General features: G+C 44.5%; 1 protein-coding gene across 1 annotated transcript in view; it reads right to left on the bottom strand.

Moving 5' to 3' along the window:
* The window catches only part of LOC138554969 (cytosolic phospholipase A2 gamma-like), a 235,447-nt gene that overhangs the window by 37,728 nt on the left and 174,536 nt on the right, over positions 1 to 23,183 (bottom strand). Inside the window, exon 5 of the mRNA XM_069642604.1 lies at positions 19,981 to 20,123. Within this exon, the coding sequence (XP_069498705.1) occupies positions 19,981 to 20,123 (143 nt within the window). The remainder of the gene's footprint in view (positions 1 to 19,980; positions 20,124 to 23,183) is intronic.

Below are 23,183 nucleotides of genomic sequence, written 5' to 3'. Positions count from 1 at the left end.
TGAGCCCACTAAGCCTGAAACTGGTGCCCTCAAGAGGTTGGTGGTACCCCAGGTTTACAGGCCCTTCCTGCTGCAGTTGACGCATGAGGTGCCATTAGCTGGTCATCTTGGTACCAAGAAGACTAAGCAGAGGCTCTCTGCCCATTTCTACTGGCCTCGGATGGGAGTAGAAGTGGAGTCCCACTGCAGGACCTGCCCAACTTGTCAGTTATCTGGCAAGACTGGAGGCAGTGTCATTGCCCCACTGCAACCATTGCCAGTGGTTGGCACACCATTTGAGAGGGTGGGCATCGACATTGTCGGTCCCCTTGACCCTCCCACTTCAGGTGGACATTGGTTCATACTGGTCTTGGTTGATCATGCCACCAGGTACCCTGAGGCTATACCCCTTCGGACTGTTACTGCCAAGGTGGTTGCCAGGGCTCTCCTGGACATTTTTACCCATGTTGGATTCCCTAAGGAGGTTGTCTCTGACCGAGGATCCAACTTCATGTCTAGTTACATGAAAACCATGTGGAGTGTCAGGTAAACCAACGTATTCAATAACACGGTAGTTGAACTTGTAGAGTAGCTGTAGAGATCTTCCTACCAATGTATCCCTTTGTACTTCCAAAATTAAATACAAAGGAATCAATTAGTTGAAAGATGGAAAACACCCCACAAGACTTCTGAGGAGGCAGGAACACCGTTGACTGTAGAAAAGGAAGAAAACTATGATCACCACAGAACTCAAGGAACTGTAACACTAGATAGAATATTCTAGAGACTAGCATCAAAGAATAAAGACAGTAGACGGTATAGCATTTAACATATTGTAAGCACAAGAATCAGTAGTTAATTTACCAAACTGTGAGGAGGAGATAATTCTGCAAAAGAGAAATTCTGCACATCCCAACCTATCCCTAAAACCACGACGGCACGAGGACGCCTAGGCGAGTGCAGTTGTCTCTATTCCAGTGCCTGTCCCGACGGAACGAGGACGCCTGTCGACCTTAGCACCAATAGTGGAAGTCTCTAGTTCATGCGCTATGTTTGGGTCATGCAGATTCTCTATCAAGTAGGATGTTGATTCCTCCAGTTCGTTTATCCAAGACGAAATGTGGTGATGGCAAATGCGATGAAGGTTCTTCCCGTGAATGTTGGATTCAGACGTGTAACGTGAGGATGATAACCCGCGGCTGAGATGGAAAGAATGGTCAAAACGTTCCAGGTTCGGTAATTTGCGGGCTGCGTGGTGTTGAAATCAGGAAGCAGAGAGTGGTCACAAACGTTCCAGGGTTGACAACTTGCGGGCGGTGTACTGTTTAATTCAGATAGCAGAAGAGTGGTCACAAACGTTCCAGGTACGGCAGCGTGCTGGCAATGATAGATCAAATCGTAAGGCAAAGAATAGTCGTACACGGACCGTGGTCGTATTTCCAGGAGGACTTCAGAAAGAGTATGGGGAAAGGGCAAGCTCAGGAGGAACACAAGGCAAGAAGTATCTAACGAGTACACAAGAGCTTAGCCAAAATTACAAAAGCAAAATCAGAAGCAGCGAGTGCGCAACCCGAAGCGTTATAACGGGGTGGCCGCAAACTCGCCTAACTCCGCCTCCCCGAAAGTGGATCATGGGACAAGCATGGAGAGGACGCCATAGTCGCCATGGCAATCCCAGAACGTGTGCTTTCGGGAAAGGGAGACGACCCAAGGAAAACCAGGACGTGGAATGCGCGGGTGAGTAGCTTTGTGACAAGAATAGGACGTTTTCATATGAGTAGAGGTCTCAGGCTTTTGTGATGTGAATAAACTCTCTTTAGAACCTTTCAACAAGTGTTTACTGGAACGAATCCTGACATGGAGAGAGTGCGGGGTAACCTACAAGTTCTCCACCTCTTACCATCCCCAGATCAATGGTCTGGTTGAGAGATTTTATAAAACTCTCAAAGGCATGCTAGGCGCTTTGGAAGAGCCCCTAAGGAGGAAATGGGATCTCCTCCTGCCATGCCTGCTGTTCGCTTACAGAGAGGCGCCTCAAGAGGGTGTTGGTTTCAGCCCCTTTGAGTTACTCTTCAGACATCCTTTTAGGGGGCCCCTTGCCTTGATCAGAGAAGGTTTGGAGGCCACCCCTCCAGGTCCTGCCAAGCAAGTGGGAGACTATGTGTTAGGCCTCAGACGGAGGATGACACAGATGATGGGTCAGGCGACAGCGAATCTCAAGGCCAGCCAGGAACTGAACAAATACTGGCATGACCTTAAAGCCTCGCAAGTGGATTGGACTCAGAGACAGGAAATCCTGGTGATGGAGCCTACCAAGCCTAGAGCTTTGACAGACAAGGGACTGGACCCTTCAGGATCATCTCCAAGATGGGCGAAGTCAATTATCTGGTTGACATGGGAGCTCCTGGGGTAGCCCCTCAGGTATTCCATGTTAACAGGCTCAAGCCTTTCCACAGGCGAGCAGAAGTCTCATGTCTCTTGCTAGCTTCAGAGCAAGAAGAGGATGAGAGTGAGCCCCTTCCCGATTTGCTGCATAGCAACCCTCAGGATGGCTCAGTGGAGGGAGTGCATCTCTCTCCAGATCTGACGACAAAGCAGCAGAGGGCCTGCAGGGCTTTGCTCCGATAGTATGCCTCTCTGCTCTTACTGACACCAGGCCTTACACCGTGGTGTAGGCAGGAAATTGACACTGGATAGGGTGTTGCAGGCCTTGAAAAGGGCTAACTTCACTATCAAGGCCACCAAGTGCCAGATAGCCCAGGGGAAAGTCATGTATCTTGGTCATGAGGTAGGAGGGGATCAAATCCAACCTCTCCACAGTAAAGTACAGGATGTACATGACTGGGAGACTCCCACTACTCAAACCCAGTTGAGAGCCTTTGTGGGCCTCACTGGGTATTATCGCAATTTCATGGCGGACTATGGAACCAAAGCTGCACCACTGACAGCTCTGACTTCACCCAAACAACCTAGGAAGGTTAATTGGACTGAAGACTGTCAGAGGGCCTTCGATGGCTTGAAAGAAAGTCTGTGTAGGGCACCTGTGTTGTGTGCGCCTGACTACAGCTGACCCTTTATCGTCCAGATGGATGCCCGCGAAACCGGAATTGGAGCTGTCTTGTCCCAGTTAGATGACAAAGGGAGGGAATACCCGATCATATTCATCAGTAGACAACTCAAGGGTAGAGAACTTAGGTGGGCTACTGTTGAAAAGAGTGTTTCAGTATAGTTTTGAGCCTTAGGCGTTTTAGGCCCTACCTTATGGGGTCTACCTTCAAGGTCCAAACAGATCATAAGCCCCTGAAGTGGCTTATGCAGATGAAGGGTGAGAACCTGAAACTGCTCAGATGGTCCATTAGCCTGCAAGGGCTAGACTTCACCATAGAGCATCGACCAGGTAAGAGTCACGATAATGCAGATGGCCTTTCCAGAAGGTATGTGGACCGTCTGGATGAGGGTGTCTATCTCGTGAGAGATTAGGCACCCTAACCTCAATCTGGGGGGGGGGCACTGTGATGCTGGAAATGCATTGGAGGGACAGGGCCTCCCTGTCCTTGTCCTGTAGTCCTTTTTCATTTGTGTTCTGTACTGTTTTCTGCCCAGGAGCCAATGTGGGACTCCTGGCAGTACAGCTCTTCCCGTTTTTGGTTTGGTGTACGGACCCATGTATGCCTGATTGGCTGACTGACTGCATGAATGCCCTTCTGTATGATTGGCTGCTGAATGTGACCCAGTAGTGTGGATGAGAGACAGAATAGTATATCTGGGGACCTCTAACCACTGGAAATTGTTCAGAAGCTGGAGTTGAAACTAACATTGAAACGGAAGCTGAATCTCAAAGCCGAGCCTGAAGAAGAAGGTTGACTGCTGGCTCCCTCCACCGAAAGCCGTCGAGACTGATCCAAGATAGGATCTGGTTAGGCGCCCTATTCCCATGCTCCGAGGGACCATCGAGCACCGATAACCTTCGCCGAAGCGCCCTAGAAGTCAGACCCTTGGAAGGCTGTCGACCGGAGACTGGGACCGCCGAGGAGAACGAAGATCAGCACCGGACATTCCATCCACCATCGTCGACCAGGGTTTGCAAGTTTGCTGTAACCGCTGGAGGCCTGTCGAAGCCGTGTTGCCCAGAAGAGGGGACCGCTTGACACCGAGCTGCAGATGACCAGAGCTGCACGCTCCTTTGCCTAAGACTTTTGATTCAAGGACGCGCTTGTCCGCACCGCCGCCCGCCTTATCCTGCCGGAGAAGGGTAGGCCATTGACGCGCTGAGGAGCATCCACCGGTGGGTTTCCCGCCACCCAACGACCGTAGAGACGCCAGACGACTCGACGCCCTTGCTGGGCCACCGTTCTTCATAAATTCATTGCGGTCCTGAACTATTGTCATCGAGGTGCCCTGCATGCCTCTTCCTTGCAGGACGCCTTCGCTTCGTTGATGACGAGCACCGCTGGGACCGGAGCTGCCACCTCGACGCCGAGTCCACTTTCTTCGTGGGATCTCGACGATCCGTGGCTCCTGCTTTAAAGGGAGCCGCTCAAGAAGGATCCATTGATGACCCAACGTCGAACTCTGCTATTCCAGGTACATTGGGGTTGTAGAACTATTTTAGAAGGAAATAAGACTTCTAGAACAATATATCGACTGGGCTTGTGATATATCTTTACTTTACAGGTTGCCCAGGTGGGGGGGTCTCCACACAGAACTGTGTCTAGGGGTAGAGGCCAGTATTCTGCCAATTGTTATAACCAACTGCTTTTCGCCTATATCTATTGTTGGTTGCCTTTACTAAGTGATCAGTGTGACATTTAACCAGGGTACAGTTGATGCACTTTAATGAGATCTGGGAATAATTGTGGTACCACTTTAGAATTGTATATATTTACCAGTGTTGATTTTCTGAGCACAAAGTGAGTTATTGTAATAGTGTACATAACCTTGAACATTAATTATATAAAGACTGTGTTTTAACTAATACAGTGTGTGGACATCCCTTTGTGGGAGCTTGGGGACTACACTGTACTTAAGAACCAGCCTGCATCACCTCCTGAGAAGCTAGGCCCTGATTGCTCGTCCACTGCTACCAACAATAGAGAATCTTGGCTGGGGTCCTCTGTGCCTCTCCTCTACCATATAGAGAGCAGAAGTACAGACTCCCCTCCAGTCTTTAGACAGCCCCCAGTGTGGGAGGCAACTAATACATTTGTTAAAAGTTGTAGATATAATTTCCCCTAATTGGGGTTCACATCCAAGGATGCTAGGTGAAGACTAGCTGGAGAGTAAGTATATAAGTGTGTCTGGAAAAGGAATACCAATATCGGGTTAGAGTGTTTGAGAATTGCATACTAAAATTGCATATCAATACAGTGTAATGGCCGAATAGCCCATCATCTAAGAGCCATTCTGATCAACCTTAATAGTTGGTTGTACTTGTTGTAGATGGTAAGTACTATTATGCTGTCTCATCTAGAGAGTTCACAATCTATCGCAAATTTTAACCGCACAATAAAATTGTTGCCCAATATGCTTCCCACAATTGACTGAAATCATATTGCACAATTTTATTGTGTGGTTAAAATTTGCGATAGATTGTGAACTCTCTAGATGAGACAGCATAATACTACTTACCATCTAAAACAAGTGCAACCAACTATTAAGGTTGATCAGAACGGCTCTTAAATTATGGGCTATTCAGCCATTACACTGTATTGATATGCAATTTTAGTATGCAATTCTCAAACACTCTAACCCGATATTGGTATTCCTTTTCCAGGCACACTTTTATACTTACTCTCCAGATAGTCTTCACCTAGCATCCTTGGATGTGAACCCCACTTAGGGGACATTATGTCTACAACTTATAATACATTTATTAGTTGCCTTCCACACTGGGGGCTGCCCTATCGTTTTCCTATCTCTGGCTATTTTATCTATGCCCTTTGTTTATATCTTAACATCTCCAATTGTTCCAACTAAGTGTTCCTGTATGCTAACACCCATAAGTGGACCCTGTTAGGGAGTATTCTCCAGAATGGCTAATTTCCCTTACCTACCGAGTCCCTCAGCAGCTTTGCTGGATTTCTAGGATTTATTTTTTCACCTGGTAAGAGTGTGAGCCTTTTTTTTCCACTCTTACATGTGTTTTGCTGTGTGTGTTTAACATGTTTGTATTCATAGACTGTGTAGCCTCACCTACTCCATAGGCATCATCTTTTTTTTACTGTGTGTTACACAGCACCTTCAGTGCAGTGACACAGGGTTGTCTTTTTAGACTTCCCAACTCAGACTCCATTTTCTGGGGCCGACTACTGTTTCCCTGAACATGTAAAGTTGCCATTGGCTTTATTAGTCTTTTTAAACTCACAGACCCAGTACAAACTATCTTTCATAGAGTCCTGGAAAAGGTTAATAGTTATCCCTTTTTGTCTGTTTCTCATGGAACATTGTTTCATTCCCTTTTCATTAAGATTTGGCTGGTGGCAGTGGTAACTACCCTATTTTTCCTACCACGGTTATTTTAAATAGCCTTGGTATTGTTTTAGGCTATCCTGGTAGCCACAAACTTAAACCCGCTGGACCATATACATTTTTATACGGTTCTGGCTGGGTTTATTCGCCATTTCTTTTTGTAAAAGTATTTGGGCCTCATCACGACCCAGGCGGTAAGTTACCGCCTGGGCCGTGACTTTACCACCATGGCGTAAACTACGTTTACGCCATGGTGGTTGGCGGATTTACAGCCCCATTCCGACCTTGGCGGGGCGGTAAGTCCCCAATCCCCATTCCCATTTTTGCCCCATAGGGCATAATGGGAGTGGGGAAGGCGTTAATTACGCCACCGTAAATTACGGTGGCGTAATTAACTCCATGGTCCCTTAGCGCCATGGATTTTAACACCTGCAGGTGTTAAATCCGCCATGGCGCTAAGGGACCTCGTACTCAGGCGGTAAGGGTCGGCGCTGTTTACGGCGCCGTAAACCCCTTACCGCCTGAGTTGTAATGAGGCCCTTTGTGTTTTACTCTGCGCGCCAAACCAGGTTTGTTTCCTTTGTTCGCCGTCCTTTCGCAGGCTTCTGCACATAAGCCCTCCTTAGGTGCCTGAATGTCTGAGGTGGACAGGATGTGAGATAAGGGTTTAGGACTCCCTGCACAGGGTCTCCTTGGAGACCCATGTCGCACTCTGATATGATTGGCTGTGGTGACTGTCCCGGCGGGACAGCCACCCTGCTGTGTGATTGATAGACAGGCTGTGTGAATGGGGGAAAACTGCATAAAAAGCAGGTCTCTGGGGCTGGAAAGGCAGAGTCGCCACTGGATCGAGAGAACCGAAGAGAAGCTGACAGAAAAGGACCTCTACCACGACTGAACCTCCCGGTGTAGCCCTGCTGCAGGTCCGAATATTCAAACTTTGACGACAGGCAAGATCTGAAAGGAATCTTCTCCCCTTGAGCTGGTTGGAACAACCAGTTTACCAAACTGCAAGCCAGGTCTCCCTCCTCTGGTCGAATTTGCTGTACAGAGCTACAGTGAACCGGATAGCCAGGAGGAACGGACCCTGCTTGGGTTTTAAAGAGCGCACGTTTTATTTGTCGCTTTGCTCCGCTGCTGGTTTCTTCCCAGGGCAGTGCAGGACCCTCCAGTCTTCCTCCTTCTTGTCAGTCCGACAGTCGCTTCAGGAACCGTGAGCCTGCAGGACCTGCCAGGAACGTCTGCCTCAGCTACAGCATTCTTCTGCTCTAAAGGTACTGTGCTGGCCCGGTTGTTCATTTCGTCCAGCCGCGGTGAAAGTGTGTGAAATCTTTTGCCAATCCGAGGGCTTGTCCTTCTTCATTCTTTAAAGTAACTTTTTGTCCGACCAACTTCGTTCTGAACTCTTGGCAAAGACTTAACCGTGAACTACTCTGAACTGTGTGATCCTCTGCAAATACTTTGGTCCATTGACTTTGGGCCAGGCCCCTTTAATTGGATTTCTTCACTGTAGTTCCTTTTTCTAGATTGCCCTGCTTACTTATTTGTTGGTGCTGCTCAAATTCTGCCTAACTTTGTCTTTCCCTCCCTTTTAAATTACTGGAGTGCCATTTTGCTCACACTTCATTGTGAGCCTAACTTGTCCAGAATCTATTGGGTGCGGTGTAGTGTATTAAGATCGTGATTTTTTTAACTGCTTGATAATAGTGAAACATTTAATAACTGATGTATAAATAAATTTATATTCTTTTACTCAGAAACCTTGAGTCAGTGTTTGTTTGAATCATAGTAATTTCTATCCTTTGTGTAACTAGTGATACTGCTCACTTTACACTTGAGATAAGTCTGGCTGCTCAGCAATCGCTACCACTTTACTGTGTAGTACAGGCTTGTACCAAAGGTTAATTTGTAATGTCACTTGTAGTCCTAATTGTGTGTGGTGTTCCCACAGGGTACTGCAAATAATTCTGCCTAACAGACCCGAATTTGCTAATTTGACATATTGGTCGCAATAGAGACTTCCAATCAAATCCCCGACTCTAAACTGATACTTCATATTTCATATCATGTCACCTACTCGACTTGTATCAAGTCATTGGGCCTCATTACGACCCTGGCGGTAGAGTGATAATGGCGCCGATAGTGCTACCGGCGCCGTTATCACTCTAGAGCCACATTACGAGTTCTGCTCGCAGGGCCGCTCTTCACGCCTGGTCAGACCAGACGTGCAGAGCGGCACCCTCTAGCAGAACAGGATGGTAGCAACGGTCCCGTTACGTACGGGTCCGTTGTTACCATCCTCCCCATTGCCATTGAGCCCTATGGGGGCTCAAATGGGAATGGGGACGTACCGGATCCCGCAAATGGGAATTACCGGGCCCGCAACGGTTGGAATGGCCCGGTTATTAGCATTTTGCGGGACCCAGACCCGAGTTTGGGGGTAGCCATGCCGGTAAAACGGCATGGCTACCTCCAAACTCGTAATGAGGCCCATTGTAGTTTTAATATCATCCTATATAGAGTTTTTCTCAGATCATTTATTACAACTTCATCTTACATACACGTTATGCCGTTCATTTGTTTACAAACATAAGTGATGTCATTTGTGTCATCGACGTGATGACATCACTTCCGGTCTCGCACGCTTTTAACCGGCCATTGTGAAACTCCAATTACATCCATGTTGGAGCCTGAGCCCTTCATTCCGAACTACCGTGAATGCTTAAAGCATTGAATAGTAAGCACTATTTAGTCAGACTTTCCTACTACTATTAGTCTATACTTCTGATACTATGGGCCACTTATTTATTCGAATTGTATCCTTTTTAGGAACATTACGCATCGTCATCACAGCTAACCTTGAGCCTAAGTGCCACTTCTGCAGACCCTATTGACATAGTAGATCCACGAAGGCTCTACATGTTTGGAAGTAATTATTTTTAGGTTAGACCTTTCCACTACTATCATTCTAAATTTCAGGTACTATAAGGGGAAAGTGATTTCTCTCAAACTGTCTCCTTTTTAGGAACATTATGGAACGGTATTCACGTTTACCTAATGCTCAAGTGCTGCATCTGCAGACCCTGTTGACACAGTTGTTCTGGACTCCATCTACCAGGTGCCCTTTAAGTTCATCAACTTAAGAAGCAAATTCAATTGTCCTATGCAGCACTACTACTGCTCATATATGGTACGTTATATCTCTGTTTAGTTCAACCTCTTTCAAACAAGCTTACTTAACTACGTCTGATTCTTTCTTTTCTCACGTTCTTCTCTTCAGACCAATACCACAACTTCCCAACATGGACATACATGCCATTCTTTGATTAATGAACTTCATAAGTAGCCTAAGGGTGGGAATGACATAACCTTACTTTCATTATAAGTTCAAATAGGATTTTCGAACCGATCTTGATTTCTGCCACTCTGCAAGTTAGCAATTGTTTGCTACTTTAGGACTTCACTCTAAGTGACCTTATTTTCCTTGAACTACTGGATATAAGAAACTAGTTGCTCTCATATGTTTTTCTGATGGAAGATTATGTGCACAACATACCTTCGATATAAGTTGATTTCTAATTATGAAATATGTTGACTGTTTTTTGAATCTAGATATAAAGTTTGACTTGTCCCCTGAAGAAGAGAATACATCTCAAAACGCGTTGGGCAAACTTTCTATTGATAAATAAATGTGATGTGTAAAATTGAATAATTTATTTTCACAAATTTTTCTCATTTTGTGAACCATGAATATCATTTCAAATAACCTTATAACATATGACCATGTTATCTAAAAACGTTTGACTTTTCTAGCCCTAGAATTTGTCCAGGGGACGGGAGTTCCCTAACTGGGAACTTATCTGCTCTCTATTTACTATACAGCCCATATGCCAGGGTTGTTCCTCTTCTCCCCCGCACCTTAAATAATCTAAACAATTAATTAACCAAACCCCTAGCATAGAACTACAGTCTAGTCACAACAGGTGTGCAAGTGATTGATCTCTCTTTCACACTCAAATGTACGTCAACACCAGCTTGCATTGTAACAGGCTGGAGAAACAGTCACTAGGGTAACATGATGAATGGTGGCATCCCTCCCTGTCCTCATCCTCCTTAATGTCTCATTTGCTTTTCACCCAGTGATGTATTCCATCCTCATTTTGATGATCCATGAACGGACAGTGGACTTGCTAATGTCACTACTGAAAATATATTCCATGAAAACCCCAAACTGTGTCCTTTCTTCTGCCCTAATTCAGCCGACACCTGTGGCATCATGCAGGTGTCCATTCCTTTACCATGCATCTTTGACATATACATTTCCCTGCTGCAACTCATATTTGGAAAATTGTCATTATGATTATTGTGCTATGATGAGGACAGAATACTCTTCAGCACTGTTCCTAGTCACACACAGGCACCCTTATTCACTATATCTGGCACACAGCCATCCTGGACTGGTGCACTCAGAATTACCTTTGCTTGTGCGCCATTTACAAATGAGCATGTCCCTATTGACTCCACTGCAGCCTACTTCTGTCATTGACTCAGTCCTTCCTACATGTCCTCACTCCCTGTACACTCATTCCAACGCAGGAATGTTGCCTTAATATTCAACTACCCCCTTCCTTTACTGCCACATATTCATGTGATTGTGAAGGAGTCCGACATGCAGGTATTGATGAACACAGTTAATGTGCACTTGCACAACATCATGCAGAGGTGCAATGTTACACGTGCTGTGTTACTCTCCAGGCTACACTACTGCTACTGCCTATTGCAGCAACTCCATTATTAAAATCCACACTGTGTGTAATTCATTCGAGACAAGACCGCAAGTATTATGCTTGATGTCAAGGCCAGGGACCACATCTGTCTACCACTGATTGTCCTCCACTGGCTAGCCGTGGCAGACAGTGTTGAGTCATATAAAGAATGAATTGTGCACTGTGTTTTGTGAGGCCTTCTTGCTCCCTATCTGCTGATGTTCATTCCTCAATGCTGTGCCTCCAGAGCCATTTCATCATGTTACTCTGACCTTCTTCAGGTGAGCCAGTTATTGATAGACATTTTTTGCAGGGGATCTTTATCGTCAGCAAGGGCCAACCTCTGGGATAAACATCCTGCCGCCCTCTTTTTGGGGATTCATTTCCTTACTTTCCATGAACTACCCATGTGTTTCATCCTCTAATCTTCTTTCTCTCTCCCTCTTCCCTGCTAAGCAATCCCTCTGCTCTCTCACTCTCTCCATTCCTTTTGTCGTTGCTGCTTGATGACTGTCTGCTTGATGTGCCTCAAGGTCTCACACACCCCTGTCTACCCCATCAATTTTTGGGGCAGTTGTCTCTGTGATGTGGACTAGTGTCATCATCACTGCACTTGGCTTGGGGAATGGCCAGAGAGAGTTGCATCTCTCTGCACTTACCCAAGCATCCACTGACGGGTTGCACTTGAACCACCCCTGGCCTTGTTACCACCCTCCGAATAGCACACCCCTATGCACATCTGTGCACTTGCTCCTTCTGATTGCACCATGTAGGTACAGTGTCTGTCTCTTCCACCCTGTCCTCGGTCCCTGCATGATGGCACATTGATGCACTTGTAAAAATATGATGAATCACTGTCCGACACATTCACTGTTACATCCACTGTTAATAGTATAATATAGTATGCAATTACTGTTCCTGTCCAGAATATTATGGAGCTTTATGAGCGGGTGTTATTTTTTAACTTGTTCCATACATTGCTGAGCGCTTTAAGACACTTGTATTATGTATTGACCATTTATCTATCTCCATTGACATTACATACCATAGCACAGTCTGGTGATACACCTTCCCATATGTCATGTAACTTTATGTGACACACAGGCGACTTGATGTATAGTTTGGCATGGTGGTAGTGGCATACTCCCTCTTCTATGTGTTTCTTTTGGAAACCCACAATTAAATTAGTTCTAGTTCTAAGGGATGCACACAATGTTGCACTTCCAGGGACACATTCTCAGGGTGGTTTGGTGGGCACAGATGATTGGCCCTTTGGCATCAACAAATGTCACCTGGAATGTGCCAGGGCTGTGTGCACTCCACAGGGGTTGGATTTTAGGTGACAAATGTAGCCACAAACTGGGTACGGGCAGCCTCGCCATGTGACCTTTGACCTGCCATGCGCAAGCGTCATGCATGTGGTTGGGGATGTGGGGGCACCACCATGTCCACACGTACGGCAGGCCATGTTGCACCAATGTGCAGGACACATGCTGCCACAATGATCCTGCACACTAGTGGTGGTGCATATAGCTACTTACCACCAGTGTGGTCAAGGGAGCGGAACCATAACTTGGCCTGAGTTGCAATCTGGGCTGTGTGGTATCTTACCTGGGGCAGAGTGGCAGGGTTCCGTATTGGCGTCATCATGTAGGTGCTCAGAGGGTAGGCACTGTCCCCTGTAGAGAGGTGGAAATGTTGGTGATTGGTGTGTATTTGTCTGAGTGTGACATGCATGCATGTGCAGGGGCATTTATATTCACCAATGAGCCATGTGATGCCATGCCTCCCAGCTTCCAGGGCCCGGTGTTGGGGTGACATTCTGAATATGAAACTATCATGGGTGGACCCTGGATAGTTGGCATATACAAAAGTAAGGATGCCCTTGGCATCGCATACAACCTGCACATTGATGGAATGCCAGTGCTTGCGATTACAATATACGTGATCGGTAGCCCTGGGTGGACGCAGAGCCACACGGGTGCAATCAATGGCACCAAGCACTTTAGGGAAGTGCGCCACCCCATAAAAGTCCTGGACCACGGCCTGCATTTCTGCAGGTTTTCTGGGCATATAGATGTGCCTGCGGATTGAGGGGCATGCAGTCATTATTGCCAACACCTGGTGTAGGCAGCATGACTGCGTGGGCTGTGAAATGCCCCCAACTAGTGGCCAAAAAATGCAGTACATTGAGCTCCTTTTCCAAGGGGCTCAGTGCTTGGGAGCACAGGGTGGGTGATTTAAGGTAATCTTCCCACTCTGTGACCAGGTCTAATATGATATGAGGTGGAAACCTATACCTGACAGAGACCTGGTCATCAGGCATCCCAAAAAGGCTGGTCCTGGGTTGAAAAATCTGGACCCTGGCAATCCTCCTCCTCCAGCGGTTTCCCATGATCATTGCTGTGAGAAATGGTACATTCATCGTAGCTGTATACGTGCGTTGGTTGATCGCGTGGGTTTTTTATGCATTTGTTGTTTGTGCGCATTGATGTTTACGCCAGCTATTGTGTGGCGTACGTGTTTCACGATTTGCACGTCTTTTTCCGCGCGCCACCGAGCCCTGTTCAATTCCATGAATAGGAGTTTTTAACGCTCATATGGGCGTTGCGAGGATTTTACTGTGGTACTTCCCTCGTTACACCCATAATTTTGCTTGTTTTTCCCCATTCCACGTGTTCTGCCCACTTTTAAGGTGACTGCGCCGAAACGGGGCGGGCCTTCGCTTGGAGTCTCGGGTAAGGCGTTCGTAGTGTCGCAGTAACGTGTTGGACCGGCGCGGATTCCCCACAAGTCCCTGGTAAGCCCCGCGCATTGTGTTCCATGAATCGACAAACGGGCGCTTGCGCACAATTTCGCGCGCAAGTCCCCTATTTTCTGCGCTAATTATTCCATGAATCGGGCCCAATGTGTTTCAGTCTTTCAAGAGTCAATTCAAAAGGCACTGGGCCTCAACAGGAGTTGGGCAGAGAGGTAGAAATATGGTGGTAACGCAATTACTGCCACATTACTGCTCCACCCAATCCCGAGTTTGGGGTAAACTTGGAGCATTCAACTCCAGCTGTTAGCTGGAGGTGAATGCGCCAACTTTCTGCCCATTTTTGGTGCAATTAACGGGTCGCAATTGCTGCGGCGGTGATTGTGCCAAGAAATGTCCCATTGGCTCAAAATGAATAAGTATTTACTGTGGTACAGCAACTTGTGATCCAGCGCTAATAGCACCAAACCAAGTTGCAGTAATGCTAATTGCATTGGGTGGTATCCCAAAGGATTTACCGTCGGCTTACTGGCCACTCGTGATGAGACCGACTCTTTAGTGTAGCAGCCTTCATCCAGACAGACTTAATTTTTTAAACTGTAAGAAGGGACACTCATGTGTTCATTTCACAGTCATAGCTTTGATCGAGTGAAAATGTATTTCGCTAATCTAAAAACGATAAGAAACTATTTAATTTTGTGAAATATGCCTTCAACGATAATTATACACGTGTTGCACTTTAATCAACACAATAATACATTTGTGATAAGATAAATCATACCTGATTTCTTGTGCTATTATTTCTTTATCTGTTTAAGAAGAATCGTAATGTATAATTCATCCCAGGGACGATTCATTTGATGACTTTAATAATAAACAATGTATGTTAAAGTTGGTAAAAAAAATTAATTTGATCTCTGGGGCAAGTATGTCTTTTTAGGCTGAATGGAGTAAAAAAGGGTTTCAAAAACCTTCTAAAAGTTAGGTCCGTTTCTCATGTGTGCTCTGTAGCGCCCGTTGTATTTGCCTGAAGTTCATAAACGGTGTCGGCATCATACTCAGTGATTTATTGAAATATCTTCTCCTACTAATATAGACAAATACATTTTGATTGTGTTGGTATCCAGTAATCCCTATAGATTTAACTCATAGGCATCTAATGTCGCTCTACATTGAATCCTGAGCTAGCTCATCTTAATGCACACAGTTGATCCCCAAGGTTGTCAGCACCTCAGTGCTTGGTGTATCGTTTGAAAGTACGTTGAATCTGAGGGCCATTGTTGGCAGACATGTTCATAAACTAGAACACCAACCTGTGGTGTCCTGGCACCATCTTTGTGGAGAATAGTCATCACTTGTGTGACAAGACAAACCGTTCCCTAGTATCTACTGTGTAAAATCGAGCCCTTATATACGTTTTTAAGAGCTGCATATTAATAAAGTATCCTTATTCTATCGATGCTTCGGTTCCATGTGATAATGTCGCTGCAAAAATGTCATCTGACAAAAATGTCGCCAAAAACTGGCTGTGGTTTGCTGGGACATTATCACATTGAATATGCAGGGGGCACCCCTGCAACCCCCAAAACCTTTTTTTTTTTCAAGCGGTGCAGGGGACACCCGGCAACTCCCGCTCCCCTTGGCCCCATATATATGATTACCATATATAAAGACGCCACAGCCTTTTCCCGGTGACCATATGTATGGTGACCATATATATGGGTATAATATTACCGGATACTGATGCTTCCTCATCTTGAACACCAGTTTCTGTGGATGTGCTCGTCGCAGTCGAGCTATAAGAGTTGGTCAACTAAACTGACAACTGTGATGAATCATGTGGAGTAATCACTGATCCCCAGCCTAAGATCTCCTCCCATGTGGCCTGGGTACAGCAGCCTCTACCTGATCCTGACCCTGGGTGTGGTATTATGCCGGACGATCACATGGCAGGAGATAGCTGTTGGGGAGATGGGGTGACTCCATCAGGAGAAACGCAGTGCTCTTCTTTTTAAATGAGAAGGAGCCTATAATTCCTACATTTCTGATGGCATGATGTCAGTATTCGAATCCCTCCAGTTATAAAACCAAAACCTTTCCTAGCAACCATTCTTGATGGAAATGCCATTCATGCTTCATATGTACATAACAAACACAATACATCCCCTATCTCTGATGATGTTGTGCTAGATAAAAAAACACAAACAAAATCTCCTTAGAAGTCCTGTTAATCCTATGGACTCCGATTCCCATGTTGCCTCAGATAATGAGACAAGAAAGAGGGATAGGGAGTTAATGGGGATTGAAAGAAACCCTAAGCAAAACGTGCGGACTAGTTGTTGCAAGTTGAATCAGCTACGTGGGACATTTAAAGATGGATTGTATTGGCAATCAGAAATTGGAGAGAGGAAACGCAGCTTGGACGAGGCAGAAACGCTGGGGAAGGCAGACTCTAAGGAGCATACCGGGCTAAAGCAGTCAGGTGCACCCAAGCTGCCGCTTGACAGCAATTTGCACCGGAGTAGCGAGAGACCCAGAGGAGCGTGGCAGGCTCCAAGGTAAAGCCGGGGGCGGGGGGACCTGCAGCAGAGGAAAAAACTGCAGGACGCAGTCAAAAGTAGGCACTTTACCAGCGAGGGAAAACGAGACAGAGGGAAGAGCTGAAAGCAGGCCTGTCAAGGGGGGGGGGGGGGGGGGTGCCATTCCTGCATTGTGACTTCGCTGCAGCGTCATGACAGAGGTCGGAACGACATGAGATACCGGTGAGTTGGCCCAGAGAGAGAGAGCATGGGCATGTATAGATACTGGAACGGCTTTAGTATCCCAAGGAATGGCGTGTCAGGGCGTCATCACAAAAAATGGTAATCAAAGGACTGATTAAAGGGGCAGTGATTACTGCTGCACTCTCCACCAGCCAACACCTTCTACTCGTAGCTGAATTTGCTATATCTTATGAAAAGGTAGGGGAGAAATATAACTTTGGAGAAATGGGGGGTGACAGTATGAGCTGCATTTTCTTCGATGCAGCAACATTAGTCACCAACAGTTCTATACAAGACAAAGTACTTGGCAGCCAAGTGGCTTTGAATCATAAATTGTGAGGTGGTTCCTTTTTATTTATGTCTAGAATTACCTGATGAATATTAAATAATTAAATATACCATCATTTCGTCAAATTAAATTACCCACTGCTTGCAACGAAAAGTGAGTGTCAATTGCAGAAATAATAAATCATTTTAGCTCTACTACAGAAAAAGCGAGATAGATTTGAAAACTCATTTGTCTAGTAACTTCATTAAAGTTACTTGCACCGTGGTTCTCGTGACTGTTTTACAAGTAGTGAGAGTGTTCCTTTATATTCCTTCCCTGTTTAGACTTGCTCTGAAAATAACAAAACATGTTTCTGAAACATGTTGCTTTATTTTCAGTGCAAGTCACTCAAGAAAGGGAGAGAAAGAAAGACAGTTTTGAAATGTGCTTCATTATTTTCAGTGTAAGCCCACCTAAGGATGGGAAATAAAGAAGCACATTTCTGAAATCTGAATCCAGACAAGGTCGCCTGAGCCTTTTATTCTTCTGGGTTTGATGAATGAAGTCCCAGTAAATTTTGTCATAACTATTTTTACAGAGCTAAGAAGTGAGAGGACTCTGGCATTAAGCACTAAACATATGCTTTATCATTTCAAGCATCTTGCATGGGAGTAAAGCCTACCACAAGGATGCAGGTATCTTTTGCTTTCTCGTTTAAAAGACCTTCCAGGCGCCACACAACCACATTGGTAATTCCCTCAAGATACTGAAAATATTTTTTGAACTGCTGATTAAAATTGACTTCAAATGTTGGTTGTGCTCATAGATTGTTTTTCTGTCGATGTCTATGCACACAAGCAACATTGGAAATACATGTTAATAACTGGCAGTCAAGATATTTTGTACCTTCTGCAAATGATGGAAGGCTACGCAGAGCTCTATCCATCTTTTTCAGGATGTACGAGACCAATTATTTGAGACCGTGGCACTGACAAGGCTGTTCCTTTCCTACAGTTACTATGCATATGAAGGAATTGTTGTACTTATTCACCATTAGATGTGTACCCCTGTCTATATCTCAAAATGGGAAAACCTGTATAGCGACTATCCGCACTCTTTTGGATGTCTAATGTATTGATCAATTGTCCAGACACCTTATTTATGAGAATTTATGGACAATCCTTCTGAAGGAAGCAACTCACACAACTCAAGTTTATGCAGCATTAGTAAATGAAAATGAAAAAAACCCAGTGAAAGATCATATGATTTTTAGTTTTTCATATGGTTGAACAAATTGTTTTTGTCTAAAAGAGTAAGGCAAACAAAATACATCAGTGTTTTAAATACAGTATCAGAAGTCAAATCAACAGAAATCAATCAAAATCAAATGTGAATCAATTATCATTGCTTAACACAACATAAATCAATGTCGAAATATCCCATCAATTAAGATTCATTTATGTTCTTAGTGCTTAAAAAAGAGGAGAAAATCAAAAAATGAAAAGTCATGTGTGACTGGGTGATAGATGTCTATAATGTTATTTGATTCTTCCATTCCATAGTGCATTAATTTAATACATGGAAATGACAGATTCAATATTTGAACAGTTAATATATCCATTTCAAAATATAAAATACTTGATAATGGTTAGAGGATTGCCAAAGTTATCCTGCTAATCCTGTGGCTATATGAGTCCTATGCCTGGGTCTTTAGGGTAAAAGATATCTTTGCCTTTGGAAATGTTGTACTTAACATACCATGGCAGGACCTGTATATGTGAGGTTGTACCTTATGTATGTGAGCATGCCGGGCATTGTATGGCATTAATAGAGCATTTAAGAATGCACTTCAGAAATCATAGTTATAACTTTAAATGATGTTGTCACTTGATTGCTGTTGTTTTGCTGATTGGACTGATAATGTTTTCACTTTTTAGTGTTGTGGTCTCATTTCTATCTATGTCTATATGCCAATGGCATGTTCATTTGAAGCCTTTTAAACACAGCGTTTTATCATTATAACAGGGTGGTAGCCCAAAATGTACGCAGGAGTTATACATCCTGTTGAACTGAGCAAATAATCTTTTGTTGGTCGAGCAGGGAGTGGCACACTAAGACTCAGTATGACAAACCAGAAATTGAGTTATCAACCACTGCAGGGAGCGAAAAAGATAGCAAATCATGTAAAACTCCAAGGCAGTTCATGGCAGTGTGGGACAGTCCTGATGGATATTGACAGTCAGAAAGAAACCAGGTCAGCATTTGGCTAAACAGACATGGTTGCTACTAACCAGGTACGTTTCTCACAATACATTGCAGACAGTGGCAAGGCTGCCTTATCCGCAGGGGTGGACTGGCCTTGGGGGAAAGTTATAGGGAAAGGGTTGGGCTTGCTAAAAATGTGTAAGATGGGGCTACATTGAAAAATATATCCAGGACCTCCCCTGCTTATGGCAAATGGGTTCCACAGAGTCAGCCATACTAAAACAGTCTGCTTCCTCTACCTCAGTGGGTTGATCCCACTAAATGGGTGGTGAAAGCATCGGCTTGGTTTGGTTGTTGGGATCAGAGGCTCAAACCACACAGAAGTATAGAAGCCGTAGAAGTGCTGAGATCCGATAGCAGTTGTGGGATCAAGATGATTGTGCAAGTGTTGGACTTCGGCGTACACTGAGCCACAAAAGGGCAGGAAGACTCAGGTACGGATGGTATGAGGTTGATTTTCTGTGTTAGTTGTGGTGGGAGATTGGGGATGGCTCCGCATCAGTGCATTCACTCTCATGCGGATGCAATGAGGTTGATTCTCAAAGTAAAGACTTTTGGGATGGGGCTGCCCGAAGGAGGATTTAATATTTTGGCACCAATATATCAGCCTAGTTTGACAGTAAAGGAAACCCCAGTTCTACAGCCATATTGCTGAAACAGTAGAATATGGAACACATTTGAGTTGCATGTAAAATTTCTTTCATATTCACCTACCAGCCTGATCCTGAACATGTGTGAATGTATGTAACACAATCCAAGAGGTTCTGCTTTTTAAGCTCCAAAAGGGTGGCCAGGAAGCCCATTGTGGCCGTCAGCCCACCACCAGATCCCAGGACAGCAATAGTAGGCACGTTTTCCTGAGTGTGGAGGAGCAAAGTGAGACATCACATCAAAAAAAGTCTCGTTCTATGTAATGATTCTCCAAAAGAAATTAGACATGGTAATACGTGAAAGTATAAATGAAGAGGTAACAGCGGAAAAGTTAACAGTGAAGAACATTTGGCTATGAATAGTAGAACAAATATGGAGTGGACCGCGCTGCATTAATTGTCATAGCAGTTGGTGCCTTGTATTGATATGGAGGTCTTTTTGTGCATGCCCATCGTGTAATCTGTGCCCCCTGTTCAGTTAATATGCCACCTCCTTTCCCAAACAAATATGTTTCGAAAGGGTTGCAAAGGCACGTACAGACTGTATTTGAGTTTATGGTGGAGCCGTTCTCTCGTGTGTGACATGGAAGGCACTGGGAGGAACTGAGGGCGATGTAGGGCTCTGTCGTAGTCTTGCTGCCGCGTGCTGGGGAATCATGGTGTTAATGCCAAATGCATGCAGGAGGGACCGCTTTAGCTTGTGGGTGGGGAAACCTAATGCCTGACATGCTTAGACTGGTGTATCTGATAGCGGTAAGCCCCTCGGTGGCTTTCTTCCCTCTTAATCCACCAGTCTTGGCGTTCTATGAGTCTTGTAGGATTGTTTAGCGTGTTTTGGGAACACAGAGTACAGCACTACTGCACAGGATCAATGTGTAGCATTTTTTTTTATGCAGTACCACTGCATGGGTTTGGTGCATTTCTATGATGCAATTGTTTCAAGCTATGTGTTGCCAGTGTAACATGGACATATAAGTGAGGGCAGGTTATTAAGTCAAAAACGATTTTTACATATAAAATGCAAATCTTTTTTTTTCACAGTTAAAAGCACACATTTGTACATTCAAAATGCGCACTATTTTTTACCTGAAATGCCTATGTCGCAAGAGACACATTTGAAAATTAATAAACTAACCTCATTAACAACTAACCTGATCATAACCCACTAATAATAATGTGTTCTTCAGTACAACATGAATGGAAAATGACAGGCTCTGAAAGTCATTATTTAAATGCACATTCCGTTTTTTTTTCTTTTTGCTATGCTGTTCTGTCCACAGTAACTGCAGGAAGCAAAGACCTCGAATAAGCAGGAAATCAGTTTGGTTACAGTTGCAACTGTATAAGCCAAGCCATTGTGTGCAGAGGGTGTTTAGGGCATGATAGAATTTTATTGGTTAGGATCCTTTGGTAGGAGGTAACCAGAGTTTTCTTGTATAATCTCGAGGAAGAAGCTAGGGAGAGACATCTTGACACAGCTCGGAGAAGGACTGGGTTGATAGCTGGGGATGCCTGATTCCTAAAGCAGATTCAACTTGGTTGCAGAGACTGGGATTTCCAGTCAACAAGTCCCAGTTTGAGTGACAGCAAATGCTTGTCCTTGCTGGGTGAACCCCTCCAGAAGGCGACCAGCCAAAGAAGTTACATGCTGAACAAGCCTGGTAATTATCTCGCTGAAGTGTGGGGGCTGAGTGTGTGCGAAAAGATTCAGTCAGTGTAGGAAAGGAGATTCCTGTGCTTTACACACGTGTTTAATGTTGCAAATTGAATTCTTGTTCCTCGCCATTCTCTTCTCAGTGTATCACAAATAATGCTGTTACTGTGCTATTTCATTTATTTCTGTAAAAAGAGTGAGATCGTGTTTAAATCCAACTTTTATAATACACAAAAATATCTGAAAGCAGACGGGTGGTGTGTTTTATTTTCTCTTTCCTTTGTGCATTTACCAATACAGTGCTGATGATGCGGGGAGATGTTTAGACAGTGCAATTGTCATTTTTAAGGTAGCTAAAAATAAGATTTGGCTGCAGCTGTGTGCACAATGTCATTCAGTATGAGCAATTATAACTAACTGTGTGTGTTATAGTCTGCCGGAGGTCTATGAGTCGGCAAAAAGAGAGGCCCTGGACATAGCTCACCAAACGTAAATAAGTTGGTGATAGATACCGCATGATAGCTCGCTGCCGTAGATAAGACAGCGGGAAATTGCCCATGGTGGCACACTAAAAATGAAAATGTGGTATTCCTAAAATGCAAGCCTGAGGTCTCTCTAGTGATCACACGAAAAATCTAAACAAAAATAAGGGGTTCTGGATATTGGGGCCACAAATAAAACAAAGGAATTATGCTCACCAAAAATACCACCAACCACGCATACCAACCACGCATGTCTGTGTACTGAAATAATGCATATCCACTGTATTATTATTATACATAACCCAATCTGAATACAAGGAGTGATTGTTGCTAAATTATTTTTCGGCGGTAAGAAAATACCGCCAGGCCCCAAATCTACACAAAATACCATACATATTTATGGTGCGTTGCAGGCCGGGAAAATGATCATAGAGCACCTACTGGGCGTGGCAAGTGTGTCTCACACTGCCATCTGTACATTAAGGGAACCCATTTTATAATAGCAGTGTGTTACTAAAAACGAATTTCAGAATGTCACAAAGGGAAACCACATTCTCAGACCTAGTGCAATATTTAGAGGCAAAGTTGTTTGCACATGGGACATGGTCGTCGAACAGTACCATAGAATGGCATGACCGCATTCAGGGTGAGGTGCAGAAAGAAAAACTACACAATATTTTTGCAGAAGGCAGCATAATTCAGGTCTGCCTTACAAGATTATTGAATGCAGCCGATAAAAGTGCAGAGAAAGACTGTTTAATACGGCTATGCGCCAAAATATGGTTTATTTTGAATAGGTCCCTGCGAATGCAGGAAAATGATACCCAGCTAATTAACAGGTTAAAGACTGAATTAGATGGGGCAAGTAAAAATCAGGAAATGTTAAGAGCAGAATTGGATGTATGCCAAAAAGACATGCAATTAAAATGCAGAGATTTTGATGTTCAATTGTCCAAAAGCAAGAAACAATTTGAGGACAGTGAACAAGAATTGGTACACTTAAAAGCATTGGTGGGCCACATTAGACAAGATAAAGATGAGGTTGTGTCAGAGATGCAGATTTTACAAAAAGAACATTATGAGAAAGAAAGTGACCTCCAAAATGCGGAACAAGAAATGGTTAAAATGATT

This window comes from Ambystoma mexicanum, chromosome 1q (genome assembly GCF_040938575.1).
Source record: "Ambystoma mexicanum isolate Mex_15411 chromosome 1q, UKY_AmexF1_1, whole genome shotgun sequence".
Lineage (NCBI taxonomy): Eukaryota > Metazoa > Chordata > Amphibia > Caudata > Ambystomatidae > Ambystoma > Ambystoma mexicanum.
The sequence above is the reverse complement of the archived record's forward strand: the minus strand, read 5'-3'. Positions and strand labels throughout refer to the sequence as shown.